The sequence below is a fragment of the Leptomonas pyrrhocoris genome (genome assembly GCF_001293395.1).
Source record: "Leptomonas pyrrhocoris isolate H10 chromosome Unknown, whole genome shotgun sequence".
Classification (NCBI taxonomy): Eukaryota; Euglenozoa; class Kinetoplastea; order Trypanosomatida; family Trypanosomatidae; genus Leptomonas; species Leptomonas pyrrhocoris.
The window spans coordinates 2,405,639-2,420,195 of record NW_015438357.1 but is presented as its reverse complement, the minus strand read 5'-3'; the positions used below and the strand labels follow the sequence as shown (position 1 = coordinate 2,420,195).

At 54.0% G+C, this 14,557-nt stretch overlaps 7 protein-coding genes across 10 annotated transcripts; all 7 read left to right on the top strand.

Annotated features, from left to right (window-relative positions):
• Positions 1-460: 460 nt before the first annotated feature.
• Positions 461-1,659, top strand: ABB37_00806 (putative mitochondrial HIRA-interacting protein 5, putative (HIRIP5); the record flags this gene model as incomplete). Of its 2 annotated transcripts, none has more annotated exons than XM_015797150.1 (1): positions 461-1,659. In XM_015797150.1, the coding sequence occupies exon 1, from the start codon at positions 784-786 to the stop codon at positions 1,657-1,659; it is 876 nt and encodes a 291-aa protein (XP_015665158.1). In that variant the 5' UTR covers positions 461-783. The 2 variants fall into 2 exon arrangements, with proteins under 2 accessions (XP_015665158.1, XP_015665157.1); XM_015797149.1 differs by having other exon boundaries at positions 467-1,659.
• Positions 1,660-2,244: 585 nt separating this feature from the next.
• On the top strand, positions 2,245-2,916 carry ABB37_00805 (hypothetical protein; the record flags this gene model as incomplete). 2 transcript variants are annotated; one of them, XM_015797148.1, is made up of 1 exon in its annotated part: positions 2,245-2,916. In XM_015797148.1, the coding sequence occupies exon 1, from the start codon at positions 2,359-2,361 to the stop codon at positions 2,914-2,916; it is 558 nt and encodes a 185-aa protein (XP_015665156.1). In that variant the 5' UTR covers positions 2,245-2,358. The 2 variants fall into 2 exon arrangements, with proteins under 2 accessions (XP_015665156.1, XP_015665155.1); XM_015797147.1 differs by having other exon boundaries at positions 2,306-2,916.
• An 812-nt stretch (positions 2,917-3,728) lies between these two features.
• ABB37_00804 (putative 60S ribosomal protein L7) lies at positions 3,729-4,471 on the top strand (the record flags this gene model as incomplete). The annotated part of the gene is made up of 1 exon (XM_015797146.1): positions 3,729-4,471. The coding sequence occupies exon 1, from the start codon at positions 3,749-3,751 to the stop codon at positions 4,469-4,471; it is 723 nt and encodes a 240-aa protein (XP_015665154.1). The 5' UTR covers positions 3,729-3,748.
• A 477-nt stretch (positions 4,472-4,948) lies between these two features.
• ABB37_00803 (putative 60S ribosomal protein L7) lies at positions 4,949-5,824 on the top strand (the record flags this gene model as incomplete). The annotated part of the gene is made up of 1 exon (XM_015797145.1): positions 4,949-5,824. One exon carries the CDS (start codon positions 4,949-4,951, stop codon positions 5,822-5,824), a length of 876 nt encoding a protein of 291 aa, XP_015665153.1.
• Positions 5,825-8,862: 3,038 nt separating this feature from the next.
• Positions 8,863-9,729, top strand: ABB37_00802 (nuclear lim interactor-interacting factor-like protein; the record flags this gene model as incomplete). The annotated part of the gene is made up of 1 exon (XM_015797144.1): positions 8,863-9,729. One exon carries the CDS (start codon positions 8,863-8,865, stop codon positions 9,727-9,729), a length of 867 nt encoding a protein of 288 aa, XP_015665152.1.
• Positions 9,730-11,270: 1,541 nt separating this feature from the next.
• On the top strand, positions 11,271-13,164 carry ABB37_00801 (hypothetical protein; the record flags this gene model as incomplete). 2 transcript variants are annotated; one of them, XM_015797143.1, is made up of 1 exon in its annotated part: positions 11,271-13,164. In XM_015797143.1, exon 1 carries the CDS (start codon positions 11,323-11,325, stop codon positions 13,162-13,164), a length of 1,842 nt encoding a protein of 613 aa, XP_015665151.1. In that variant the 5' UTR covers positions 11,271-11,322. The 2 variants fall into 2 exon arrangements, with proteins under 2 accessions (XP_015665151.1, XP_015665150.1); XM_015797142.1 differs by having other exon boundaries at positions 11,273-13,164.
• Positions 13,165-13,751: 587 nt separating this feature from the next.
• Positions 13,752-14,542, top strand: ABB37_00800 (adenine phosphoribosyltransferase; the record flags this gene model as incomplete). Its single annotated transcript, XM_015797141.1, has 1 exon — positions 13,752-14,542. Exon 1 carries the CDS (start codon positions 13,829-13,831, stop codon positions 14,540-14,542), a length of 714 nt encoding a protein of 237 aa, XP_015665149.1. The 5' UTR covers positions 13,752-13,828.
• Between the last annotated feature and the right edge of the window lie 15 nt (positions 14,543-14,557).

Sequence of the window (14,557 nt, the reverse complement as noted above, 5' to 3'; positions counted from 1 at the left end):
TGTTGTGCTTGTGCGTGCGTGCTCGTGGGCACGACTAATCGCCCATTAATCTTTCGAATCGCCGTAGGAGGCGTTCTTAAAAAGAGAAAAAGTGGAACAGAAGCACAGTACGCGACGGTCCCATTCCCACTTTCAAGTCGTGCTGTGCTCGTAAACGTCGCTGCTTTGGGTATAAAACGCTGCTACAAATAGTGGGCCGCCTTCCTCAACGACAGCCAAAAACTTCGTTTCGTGCGCTTTCCTGTGATCGCATTCTGGGGCGTGCGTGCTTCTGCCTTACGGAACGCACCGCCTTAATTATATTTGATTCTACTCCACTCCATCGTTCGTCGTGATCCAGTCATGTGACCCGCGGAGTGCCTTCCTCACTTCAAGCCATCCTTTTCTGTTCTTTTGTTTTTCGCCTTTTATTTGGCCACCACCGCACGCGCGCTTTGTTGCTGTGAAATCTGCGTGTAAAGCCGCAGTGCCGCCATCTTCCTTGAGTTCGACACGTGCTACATTCCCCGTCACGAGATCGTACGTATCTTTATTCCTTTTCTATTTCGCCGTGTTTGCCGACGTGTCAAAGGTGCACGTGCCCACACACCCGCCCAATTGTGTGCGTCTATTCGGTCTTCTGCTCTCCCTATTATTATTATTGTTGTTGTCGTTGCTTTTTTTTTCTAACGGCCCTTTCCTATACTCTTGCGAGCCCTTTTTTTTTTCTGCTGTTGTTTGAATACATCGCCTTCCCAACGTCTTTAATAATCTTTCTGTACATTTAGCTTAATTTTTGCAGCGATGTGGAAGCGCACCGGTCGTTGCCTGGCCGCCGCCTTGGCTTCGCGGCCGCTTCGAGCGCCGTCGTCCGCACTCCGCACTGTTGCGCCGCTCTTCACCGGCATCTCCGGCAGCTTTCGTCGCTCGCTGAGCAACTCCGTGGCCATGATGAGCACCGCGGCGGCGTCGCCACTCTCTTCCCACGTTGCGAGCGGCGTCGCCACGGCCCGTCGCACCATTGTGGTGGAAACCAGCGAGACGCCCAACCCCGACTGCCTGCGCTTCTTCTCCATGGACCTCTCCTTTTTAAAGCCGGAGTTCTCGGTCGACATCCCGTCTCCCGCACAGGCCTACAAGTCGCCGCTCGCGGAGGCCCTCTTCGGGGTGGCCGGGGTGCAGGCGATCTTCATCGCCGACGAGTACGTGACGGTGCGCCGACACCCGCAGGCGGACTGGGCGGTGCTGATCCCGACGATCAAGGAGGTCATTATTGAGTTTGCGGAGAGCAAAGAAAGCGTCCTCTCCGAGGCGGGCGAGGCGGAGTTGGCCGGCTACAACGACGACACCGAACCGGAGGACGACGATGACGAGGTCGTGCTGGCGGTGAAGGAATTACTCGCGACGCGCATTCGACCAATGTTGCGGGCCGACGGCGGCAACGTGCGTTTTATCGACATGGACGACGGCACGGTGTTTCTGCTGTTGCAGGGGGCGTGCAAGGCGTGCCCGTCGTCGCACATTACGCTGAAGAGCGGCATTGAGCGGATGCTGATGCATTGGATTCCAGAGGTGGTCGAGGCGCAGGAGGTCAGCGACGAGGTGGCGGCCGATATCATGGCGGAGAAGCGACTGCGCAAGTCAATGAAAGAAAAAGGTGAAGTGGTTACTGCGAAGTGAGGAGAGGGGAGAAGAAAAGGCAGAGGATGTGCCGTCCACACATATTTATCTCTTTGCATGTACATGCTTGTGAGCGTGCGTTTCCTTGAGATCGTTTATTTGCTTGAAACGTATAAAATAAAAGCTTTATTAATCATTTCGTGTTCGGCCTGCCTCTCATTTTTTTCTTCTTCGATTCCTGAAGGGAAGGTCGAACCCACAGACCAATATCAACTCGCTCTTTATTCACTCACAGACGGAAAGACTGGAAGAAGGAGGAATATTTGTTTTCAAACGCAGTCGAAAGGGGGGGGGGGAAGGGGAGGCGTGTGTGCTAGGGAGTCGAAATCTACTCGCCCCCACTTTTTCAGGTGCCAGATCAACGTGGGGGATGTGTGTCCCATCCTACTTCATAAGAGAGAGAGTGTGTGTGTGTGTGACAGTACTGGACGAAGGAGCTGCAATAATCTCGCGAATCACAACGTGGTGGGTTACGTTGAAGCCCAAGTGTCCTTTTTCATGGAACCTCCAACCCACCCTTTTTCTTCAATCATGTGCTGCGAATACTTCCCCTACGCTTTTCTTCTTTCCCACCCCACTCCCGCAGTCCCCTTCACGCAACTCCGCACTCACAAGCGGCGTGCGTGCAATTCAGCGCATTTTGATAGGAGAAAAGGAAGAAAAAAACGATAATAAAGCTGGGGAGTGGAAGCGACGTTCATGACGGGAGGGAAGAACAACTCTGTCTTCGCTATGCACCGCTATCACCACCGCGCCTCCCAGGCACTGCGGGAGCGTCTGCTCATTCCGCTGCGTCAGCTGACGGGCATAGAAATTTTTGTAGCGGTGGCCATCGGCGTTGTCGGTGGCCTTTTTCCAGTCCCACTTCTTACCTCTTTGGTCACGCTACTTGCGGGGTGGTACGTTCACTGCAACGCGGCTCAGCTCGTGTTTGGCTCCACGGTGAATCTCTTCTGCACCCCTCTTCAGCTTGCGCTGCTCCCCTCATTCGCACGGCTGATGGGGGCCATTACACAAGGCGAAACATCGACATTCACCGCCTACGCACTGAAGGAGGCGCTGGCGAAGGGCTACGCGTCGTTTCTCAGCTCCTGCGGTTGGATGATCGCCTACGCCGTAGTGGGTTGGTTTTTGGTGTTTATTCCAGTTGTTCTGGTGTTGCGCGCACTCCAACGCTGCACCACGCACCGCGAGCCGCACAAGGAAAGCGTTCGACTGACCGAAATGGAAGAGGTGCGTATCGGCGAAGGACATTGACAGCAGCGTTGTGTTGCGGCAGCGGCAGCGGCAGTAGCGTCCCGCTTGCGCAAGAGCCTTTGAGCGTTGAGATGACTTCGTTTTCTTTACGTCTGCGCCACAGTGCGAGGGGGGGGGGGGGCATCATCATCTGCTGAAACATGTTTTGGCCGCTGTTTTACGCCCAACCCATGTGTACACCTATTTATACACACGGCAGAAACGAGAGAGGGTCGCACTGCTGTAAACCAGTACGGCGAAAAACAAAAGGTTCCGCCTTCAGCGCGTACATCGACGCTCAGTGGTCGCGTGAATCCTGCGTGGGTGTTCTCATTTTTCCCCCGTTTTTCTTCTTCTTCTTTTATTGCTTTCATGTCACGTACGTCCTCTGCTATTTTTGGGAAATCTCGTCCTTGACGCCCCCTCCGACGTGTCTATTCTTGCTCCTATGTGACACTCGTGCCCTCGCGTTCCAAAGAAGCTGCTATTTCTTTTCTTTTTTTTTACGTGCTTTTCGATTTTTTTTCGACAAGAGTTCACCCTCAACACGAGAGCCACAACGAGTACTGCAATTCTACGGCGTCGCGAGGTCTTTCTGCTGCTGATCATGAATACCTGGCCGTGAAATACGTTTCCGTACAATTATCGGCAACGTAATCGGAGCGATTTTTAAAGCTTTTGTCAATCGTGCGCGTTGAAGCCACTCAAACGCTTTCATCTAATGATGCGTCCACTTCGCAGCAATTCCTCGCTCCCTTTCTTTTCCTCACCTTCCTTTCGCTCTGCTGCCGTCGGTGTTGCGTCATCCATCCGCTCCATTACTTCATTTTACAGTTTACGGCACTTTGCTACAATGCCCGCTGTCCCCGCCCCTGAGTCCGCGATCAAGCGCGCTGCCTTCAAGCAGCAGCAGACGGAGAGCTTCAAGAAGGCTGTCGCGGCCAACAAGACCGCGAAGGCCGCCCTGAAGAAGATCGCCTACACCCGCGGCCGCAAGTACTCCCGCGAGTACCACGGCGCGGAGAAGAAGCTGGTGACGCTGCGCCGTCAGGCCGCCACGCACGGCAACTTCTACCTGGAGGCGCGGCCGAAGGTGGCCGTGGTGACCCGCATCCGCGGTATCGCCAAGGTGAACCCGAAGCAGCGCAAGATCCTGCAGCTGCTGCGCCTGCGCCAGATCTTCAACACGGTGTTCGTGAAGATGAACAAGCCGATTGAGAACATGCTGCGCGCCGTGGAGCCCTACATCGCGTACGGCTACCCGAGCCTGGCCACCGTCCGCGCGATGGTGTACAAGCGTGGCTTCCTGAAGGTGAACGGGCAGCGTGTGAAGATCAACGACAACCAGATGATCAAGGACAAGTACAACAACCCTGACGTCGTGTGCGCTGAGGACGTGGTGAACCAGATCTACACCTGCGGCAAGCACTTCCGCACCGTGACCCACGGTCTGTGGCCCTTCAAGCTGGCTCCTCCGGCCGGTGGCATGCGCCAGAAGCGCCGCCACTTCGTGGAGGGCGGTGACTTCGGTAACCGCGACACCCTGATCAACCGCTTCCTCGCCCGCATGATCTAAGAAGGGCGGAGTCGTAGATCCTCTAGATATCCTGTAATCGTATGTGAGGATAGAAAGGCAGAAAAGAGAGAGATGGGCGGAGGAGCGGAAAGAGAGAATAGTGTCGCAAGAGCGAAATCCCATGCAAAAATGAATTACGGGTTACCGGAGCGACACCGAGAGGCGATGCGTAGATCGGGGCAACAGGCTACACAAACACTAGCGTAAAGAAATGGTCCAAGGAAGGGTATGGCCATTACATACAGTGCACTACAGCACAGCAAAGATGTACAAAGGCAACATCTCGTGAAGAGGTCTTTGGCCGCTTGAGCGAGGAAGCCTCCGTTTCCCCCTCACGCCTCACAGACTCAAGGACGTGCACACACAAATCTCTGTGCGCGTATGGCAAAGGATCGCCACGAGGGACCAACGGCTCGATTGCACGGCCGGAGAGGCACGTATTTCCTGGATTTTATTGGGAGTAAAGTAGAAAAAAAAATGAATATTGGAAAACGGAGTGTTCACGGACAACGACGAGTGACCCGGCGCAAGCATCGTGCCCCTCAACAAGCCGTCGCTTCTTCAAGAGAAGGTACTTCGGCGGTTGGAGAGAAGCCCCTGCCCCACAGCCACTCGTTTCACAGACCACCTGTGCCCGCTGTCCCCGCCCCTGAGTCCGCGATCAAGCGCGCTGCCTTCAAGCAGCAGCAGACGGAGAGCTTCAAGAAGGCTGTCGCGGCCAACAAGACCGCGAAGGCCGCCCTGAAGAAGATCGCCTACACCCGCGGCCGCAAGTACTCCCGCGAGTACCACGGCGCGGAGAAGAAGCTGGTGACGCTGCGCCGTCAGGCCGCCACGCACGGCAACTTCTACCTGGAGGCGCGGCCGAAGGTGGCCGTGGTGACCCGCATCCGCGGTATCGCCAAGGTGAACCCGAAGCAGCGCAAGATCCTGCAGCTGCTGCGCCTGCGCCAGATCTTCAACACGGTGTTCGTGAAGATGAACAAGCCGATTGAGAACATGCTGCGCGCCGTGGAGCCCTACATCGCGTACGGCTACCCGAGCCTGGCCACCGTCCGCGCGATGGTGTACAAGCGTGGCTTCCTGAAGGTGAACGGGCAGCGTGTGAAGATCAACGACAACCAGATGATCAAGGACAAGTACAACAACCCTGACGTCGTGTGCGCTGAGGACGTGGTGAACCAGATCTACACCTGCGGCAAGCACTTCCGCACCGTGACCCACGGTCTGTGGCCCTTCAAGCTGGCTCCTCCGGCCGGTGGCATGCGCCAGAAGCGCCGCCACTTCGTGGAGGGCGGTGACTTCGGTAACCGCGACACCCTGATCAACCGCTTCCTCGCCCGCATGATCTAAGAAGGGCGGAGAAGGTTTGGTACGTCTACAACGCACAATGTCCCGCGTTAACTTCTACGTTATCCATTGTTTTCATTTTCTTTTCCTAACAGTGTGATGGTTTCAGCAAAAAAAGAGTGTAGAAAGAAAACTGTGAAATGAATGACACTGGCGGCCCTCTTTGTTGCGCTGGCGACGTCGAAGGTCAAAATGTTTTGTTTGTCTTTAGCCGGCCAGTGTGAATGTAAGTGGTCGTCGCCGTCGTTATTCTACGGTGTTGCTTCTCAGAGGCATTCGGTCGGGGGTGGGGGGGGGGGGGGGGGGGTCTGGGTATCAAGGCGTGCAGTTCGAAGCATCTCTTCCGAGCTCGCAAGTGGCTGGTGCGGCTCCTTCAGCGCTCAAAGCAGAACGTCCAAATTAATGCTTCTCTTTTTTCACCTTCTTCTTCCGTTTTTCTAAATATGTAAACTTCGTTTCTGCTTCCCATTAACGCACTTCTAACCCCTCATCGGATTGCTTTCGACTCACCGTCGTTCAATCAATCATCTTTGACTCCTCTGCATTTTTCACGGTTGCACCTCATTGGAAAAAAGTTAAGGTGTCGTTGGTTGCGTTTCGCTCTCCGTGTGTCATCGCCTCGGCGTCACCCAATTCATAAGGCAAAAGAGAATCTACCACACGCGGCAGGTGTCTGAGACTGTGCTGCGAAGGTGGCTTCAGCTCCTTGTCTCTTGTGTCGTTGATTCTGCTCTTTTACCCGCCTTCCCGGAGGTATTGACGTGCTTTCCATCGAACCCTTCTGCCGCCTTTGTAAGCACTACTGCTTCCACTGACCCCTTTTCACCGTGTGCATCGTAATCCGTTTCTTTTTCTCCCGTTATATAATACACTTTTTTTCTTTTTCTTTTTGAAGTGCTTCCAAACTGTTTTGTTTGCTAACTCTGAGTGCCTGTGACGTTTCTTTCCGTGCGCAGCGACAGCACGATTGTGATAAGTGAGAAGCCCTCCCCTACGTTGTCTATTCGCAGGTTGTGGTCGTCGCACTGATACCCACAGACTTTCCGGCAGAAAGGGAAGCAGCACGTTGAAGAAGTGAATCAGAGCAGCAAGCTTTTTTTTTTCTTTCTGTGGTTGTTGTTTTTGTTTACTATTCCATTTGATCAGCGTTTCCAGGGTCATAATCTCTCGGCCTCGTGTTGTTGACCCTCCGGTAGGAAGTCCGCCGCCTCTGCCTCTTTTCCGCTCTTCACTCACGAAATATACGTCGGGCCCCTGCCCCAGCAAAGGAAGTGCGTTTTTTTTTCTTTTAATAAGCTCAGAATTTGTGCCGCAACGCAGATCGCTTTTCCACACTATTATTATTATTACTTTTTTCCCAACTTTATACAAACAGTGTTTTCCTCTTTCTTTTGCTCTTTCTCCCTTCGTTTCACATCTTTGTGTTTTGTTTTGTTCTTTCTCTTTGCGTGCTCTCCCTCTATATTTATCGAGACGTTGCGCTCGTGTGTCGCGGCCGTTGTCCGTCTCTTACGTGTTCCCTGTGCCCTTTTCTTCCTCGTGCGCTCCGTCCCTTTCTTTTTTCCTTCTTGACAGAAACGCTCCATCTCTGCTTTGGAAACGAAAAGCAAGGAAAGAAAACCAACAGGTGACGTGACTAAAAAGCTGTAGCGTGTTTGAGCACTTAACGCTATTTCTTTCCCTTTTAGCTCTCTTGTGTGCCGCGCACAACGGCAGACGATTGCTACTCGCTCTTCCGCGGCTCTGGTGTGATGCCTGCTCGCCGCACATTTCACTCTCAGCCGTAAAGATCGACTTCTCTTTTTTACTTTTTTTAAAACTCGTTTCGTTCTTCCAGCGCGTGTTGAATAGCTCGTTGTGAGGGTTTTTTGTATGTGTTGTTGTTCGTTTGGCGGTGTGTTTGTACGCATACATATAGGTGTACGCACATATATATCTTCTATTTCTTGTTTTCCTTTTCTTTTTTCGTGTTTATCTCGTTTTTTTTTTCTCTTATCCTCTCAAGCTCGAAGGTTCTTCACCCCTCGTTTGTTTTGTTCTTGTTTTGTTTTGATTGGAGGTGGTTACACCTTTCGTAGGACACCGCTCAAAGCGCGCGCTGTCTATCGCACAGTCCAATACTCGCTCCTACTTGTACAACCTGGTTTGTTTCTTATTTTTCAAAGAGGCATCCGCATTGGCACAGCGGCTTCTATTCAGCAGTACGCCGACGAGCACACCGACGCTCGCGCACACTCCACCTTCCTCGCCTTCTGCGCATCTATACACATCGACAGCAGCGAAGGTGTTGGACGAAATACGAAGCGGTGTGTAGTCTAAACGAAGGACAAACAACAGTTGCACCCCTCTTATTGTCCCGATTGCTAATAATTCCTTAATATATATATATATATATCTTTTTTTCCAACTTACGCGTACAGGAGTGGAGTTCTTCTCTGATTCATCCTGCTCGGCTGGTAATCATTCTTTGTTTTTCCATTACTTTCAACATGTTAGTGCTTTTTTTTGTTGGCTTCGCGTTGTTCTCAAATACATATCTGCTGTTGTTTCCTTTTATTTCTCCTGGTGGAGTAATCATCAAACATACACGGTAACTTTAATTGTCCAGTCCAAGAAGCAAAACGTTTGCCTTTTTCTAACTTTATTTTTCTGATGCTATCGAAGGGAACGGCTTCTCTTGGCCCTTTGAACTTCTCCTCTTTTTCTTTCCGCCGTTCTTAACGCTCGCCTCTGTTTCCGTTTTCTTTGATTGAGCTCGAGTCATTGTTTCGCTTCTGTATATATATATTGTTTTGCTGAAGAGTTGTGACACACGCGGAAATCATTGGAACTGTCAACTTTGCGGGTGGTGCTTTGAGTTTTTTTTTTTCTTCTCCTGTTGTAGTGGCGGCGTCGATTTTTGTGGTGCAGCACTGTGGCGCTTTTGTGGGTTCGCCGGTGCGCCGTTTCACGGCAGGAGTCTCCCTTCTTCCCACTGCACGGAACCCTTCTCTCACACGCCTTCCAATTATTATTATTATTATTTGTTGCTTCTGCCAGCTATGTCCTCCACTCGCCGGCCCACCACGCAGGAGGCGATCGATTTCTTCAAGCGGTATCGCGAAAAGTTTCAGTCGGAGGTGAGCAGCAAGAACTCACCAAGTCACAACAGCGTCAACATCTCGGCGCCTAACATCGTTACACAGGTGCAGCAGGGCGGGCAGGCGGATGTGACGGCGTACAGCATCGTGCCGATGGACCCCCGCAACGGGACAACGCTGACGCGGCTGGACTTGCTGCGGAATTCGTCCACAAACCGTTCGCCGTGCCTCGAGATGGACGCCGAGGTGAAGGCGATGCTGCCACCGCTGAAGAGCGTGCGAGTGCCGAAGGTGACCCTCGTGCTGGACGTCGACGAGACGTTGGTGCACTCCACCTTCCAGCCGAACCCCGACGTCGTCTACGACAAGGTGCTCCAGGTGCCGTCCGATGGCAAGATATACACCGTGAGTGTGAAGTACCGCCCCTACCTAAAGGACTTCCTTCAATTTGTGTGTCAACGGTTCGAGGTTGTAATCTTCACGGCGAGCATGCGGGCGTACTGCGACAATTTAATGGATGAGATCGATCCGAACGGCGACTTGGGAAACTTGCGGCTCTTCCGGGAGCACTGCACGCTGTGCGAGAGCTCCTACGTGAAGGACCTCCACCTGCTGGGCCGCGACCTGCGTCGTGTGGCGATTATAGACAACAGCCCCGCCGCCTACGCGTTCCAGCAGCGCAACGCCATCCCGATTCGTACGTGGATCGACGACCCCGACGATCGGGAACTTTTTAATTTGCTGCCGCTGCTCGATCGGCTTGCCCGCTGTGAGCACGTGTACTCCGTCTTAGATGAATTTAACGCCAAGGGCTGCAGCTTCCAGTAGCGCCGCCACGTAAGAAGAAAAATACGACGCCAACATCACCGAACCACAGAACAGAACGTGCACGATTTAAATGTGTGCTTGCGGTTTTCTGTTTTCCCTCTCGGACACGTTTTGCACTGATATCTTCGTCCTTCACCTTTTCCTTTTGAATGCTCCGTTGCAAATTGAAAACCGTTCCTCCTTTCTTCTTCCTTCTATACGTGGATTCTTTTTTCTTCTTCTTCTCTGCGCCGTATCCTTTTGTCTGTTGAATACCGTGATATACACGCTCGTTTTAATGCGCAGCTTTGTTTCGCTGAAGCCGCTCACGTGTGTGTGGTATGCGTTTTCATCGATTCCGCTCTCTCAGTCTTCTTTCTTTTCGTGCACGTGTACGTGCCTGAGCGGCACAAACAATCTAGTGCGTCATTGGTTGTTGGTTGGCGTCTTCACTACTGTGTACGGCACATGCACCGACGCGTACAGCGAGTTGCCTTCTGCGTATGGACGCTATCGATGATGCTCTTTATTAATTGTTTTGTTTTTCCCTCTCCCTGCTTTAACGAAGGACGCGTTGCACGTGCAAGTATCTGTGTTTTTTTTTTTCGCTCGCGGATCTAAGAACTGGAGAGGAGCAAAACTCCCCGCATCTGGGAAGTCTCTTCATACTTTTTCCCTCTCTATTATACAGCCTCACGTGTGTGTATTCGCCGTTCCCCCCTCGGTTTTTCTATCCTCCGTTGTAGCGACGATCCTCTTCCTTTGGAAGCTTTTCTTCTTCCCCTTGGTCGCTGATCGCGGTATTTGACTGCCTTTTCTTTGTATTTTTGTCTTCGCGTTCTTCTTTTCTTTCCTCTTCCTCCTCACACCTTCTATGAACACTGTTGTGTGTATACACGACATATGTAGTCGTGCTGCCTCGGCTTCTGAATAAATAAACACTTGAACTCTGTAAAGTCAAGGCCCCCACTGTTCTGTGTTGATACACAGCGGCCACCTTTTCCCCTTCCTTTGTGTACGTTAGCTGCCAACGTCTTGTGGTTTCCTCGCTTCCCCTGCTTTACTTTCTCGAGCTTTTTTTCCTTGTGCGGTGGACAGCAGCGTTCAACACACGTTTTGATACCGACATGTAAGAGGGAACCGAGACAATGAAAATCTATAAAAAAAACGAACATAGTACAAACGGGCGAAAAAAGACAATGCCACACTGCGGCAGACGGCTGATGCGGGCGAGTCTCATGGAATTGGCAGCGATCTTGAGATACACACAAAATGGTCTGCTGCGTGTTTGAAGCACTCTTCTTCCTCAAGGTTGCCATCGTTTTCTCTTTCTTTGGCTTTGTGAAAGAGCGCCGCATGGCCTTGCAAGCAAAGAACTTTGTGTCCGCTTTGAGCACGTTGTCTTCCGGAGCTCCTGGTGCGAGAGACACACACACACGTGAAGCTGGGCAATTACTGCTGACCTGCCACTAGAAATTTCCTCTCTCACCCTCTGTCCTTCCTTCTTCAACCGTTTCATTCGCTGTTGTTGCTTCCGTCGCTCTGATATCGCTGCAACGTAAGAGTCATCTTTTTCCTCCTTCACGCTTTTCTTCGTTCAACCACACGCAACCGATGACGACGCGGGGGGAAATCGAGAAGCTCATTCGCACGCACAGCGCCGAGACCGGCTCGCTCGCGGCTGCGCTGCAGCGGCTGCCGGACCTCCTTCTTGCTCCGGCTCAATCCCGACGGGCCGTCGACGTCTTTCCTTCCTGTCATCTCGCAGGGGCGGTGGAGCAGCTTTGCAGGTGCCGCGGCATGATTCAAGAGGTCCAACCGGAGGTGCATCTCTTCTGTGCTTCCCGGCAGCACCTCCTCTCTCCCGCCGCTGCTGCTGCTCCGACGCCCGCCCATTCCGCAGAAGACGACCCGCTGGAGTTCATGGATGCCGTGTCGCTCTATGTCATTCCTGTTCCCGGCAACGATCACTTCTACACGGTGGACGACGCCACCGCGCCGAGCACGGAAGCCGCACGCGCCACGTCGTCCAGCGAGGCGCACGCAGAGCGAAAGCGCCGTGATCGAGGGTGTGGACCGACGCCGGCTGTTCCTGCGAACACGGCGGAGCACAGCGCTCCCCTCTGTGAGGAGGAGGAAGGCGATCGCAGTCGCAAACTGGCCAAGATAGCCGTAGGCAACGTAATGGCCGATGTCGCCTCCCCCGACGCTGCGCTGGTCGGTGGTCTCTCCCTCAACCTTCCGCACCCGTCAAGACACCCGCAGCTGCAGACGGCTTGCGTTGTGACGGTGCTGCTGCCGTCGATGCCGCCCAACGGCGACGCGGACCGGCGCCGCAGCCCGTTTCGAGTGAATGACGTGATTGATTTTTACGGCTTTCAGCACTTCCCAGATGATCAGCTGGCGGTGAACGAGGACGACGACTTTCTGCGCTTCAGTGCGTGGAATGCGACGGAGCTGTCGAAGGGGCTGGTGAGTCGTTTGCTCTGCCTCGCCTACAGTCCGGTGTCGTCGGTGCACTTGCCCTACGCTGTGTCCACCGCAGCTCTGCAGGCGGCAGACGTGGCGGAGCATCGCACCCACGCTCTGCGGTATCTCTCCGAGCACCTCACGGAGGGCGACGAGTTGGCGGCGGCGTACGTGCTGCTGCATCTGTGCGCGAAGGTGTGCACGCACAGCGACGCCCTGCCCGTGGGCGACCTACCGCTCCTCGTCACGTCTCCCCGCCTGTGCGCGGAGGAGTGGTCGCTTCAGCTGCGCCGCATCACGCCGGTGGCGGAGGTGTTCTTGCGAAGTGAGGCACTGCGCGCCGCCGCACCTACACGACTCACGCCGCGGTACAACAACGAGCTGAATTATCTTCAGTCCGGTCTGCTGCAGGTGGCGAACGGCTCGCACGTCACTATTGACTGCACGGCACTCGGCACGCACGATGGCGCATGGTACGAGGGGATGTTTGCGCTGGTGCACAAGCAGCTGCTCCTCTTGGAGTACCCCTATCAAACGCTGGAGCTGCCGGTGGACGTCACGGTGCTCGCGCTGCACGCCGCGCCAGACTTGGCAGCCCTACACCCGCTATTTCAGTTTGCGGTGTGTGTGTGCTGGGAGCCGTCGTCGCGGTCACCCGAGAAGGACGCGGCGCAGAGCTCGTTGCCCGCCAGCGATGTCGTGCGTCGATACCTGGCTACAGTGCGACAGCTCCCCGCCAAACTGGAGGAGTTGGACGAGTCCGTTTCGGCCCAGGCCTCCGCGGCGCTGCTGGAGATGTCGCACGACATTCCCGGCTGGAACAATCGCGACCCGCTGCTGCACAACAACTCCTTCTCCGTCGCAACGGCCCTCATGCGGGCTCATGCGGCAAGTTGGGGGCGGAGTAACTTCACGGCGGACGACATCGCGATGGTGCGGCAGCTGGAGCGTGCCCGCGTCGCCCGGCTAAGGGACGCATCCGCCTGAGTGTGAGAAGAGGTGAGCTGCTGCGGGAGTCTGCGTTGTTGGGTCTGCGAACGGAAGAGGCGATTCCGTAGTAAAAGTGCCAAAGAGGTCGTCGACACCGGATTTTTTCTTTTCGTTTATAAATGTAGCGGCGGCTCACCGGCGTTTTCAGGGAGCTTATTACGCCGGCGATAGATTGTATAGAAGCATCTGTCTCTCGTTCTTTTTGTTTGCTTTGCGACGTGCTCGGCCAGCGTAGAGAGCTTCATAGAGCTTTAAATAAAAAACTGGAAAGGAAAAATAATGCAATGACAACTGGTTACTTTTAACGGTCGTTTTTTTGTTCCTTCTGTTCTCGCTGCTGTTGCTTCAGCGTCACAGATCGACAGAATTTGGCCATTCAATGGACGCCGTAATTCCTCGACACGTTCTCCCATGGATCATCCGCACGAAGGTGCTGGTCTGCCGTGCTTCACTTCTTCTTTATTCCATTTCTTTATGAGTATCTTCCGTTTCGATTTCGGCGTCTTCTGTCTCGCTTTACGGTTTGCAACTCTTCTGGTGCTTTCCTGCCCCAACACAACATCATCTACATACGCACATCCGTAGTCTTCGTTACGCTGCGCCTCCTCGCCTCTTCATCTTCCTGGTCTATTAACCGATATATACGTCTTGCTCTATACACATGTCCCTCCATGAGGTCGCCCCTCACTCCTACGAGCTCGATGACGCCCATCCACTGGTGAAGCTGCTGAAGAAGAACTACCGCTGGTACTCTCCCAAGTTCTCGCCGCGTGATGTGCCGGTGTTCGCTGATGTGAGCAGCGTGACCGAGTCGCCGGAGACGATGAAGGCGATCCGCGATTATCTCGTGGCGCGCTACAAGGCGATGACCCCACAGCCGACCCACATTCTCGGTTTTGATGCGCGCGGGTTTTTGTTCGGGCCGATGGTGGCCGTTGAGCTCGGCATCCCGTTCGTTCTCATGCGCAAAGCGGAGAAGAACGCTGGCCTGCTCATCAAGAGCGAACCGTACGACAAGGAGTACAAGGAGGCGGCGCCGGAGGTGTTGACTATTCGCTGCGGCAGCATTCGCAAAGGCTCTCGCGTGGTGCTGATCGACGACGTACTCGCGACCGGCGGCACGGCGCTCTCCGGCCTGCAGCTGGTCGACGCGAGCGGGGCGGAGGTGGTGGAGATGGTGTGTGTCTTGGCGATCCCCTTCCTCAAGGGAGTGGAGAAGGTGCACTCCACCGCCAACGGCCGCTACAAGGACGTCCGCTTCATCGCGTTTCTCTCCGACGAGAAGCTGACGGAGGAGAACTGCGGCGACGTGAAGGATTACAGTGGCCCGCGTGTGATGAGCTACGGTGATGCTGTGAACGCGCACTTATCTTGAGTGCCGTGCGGGAAG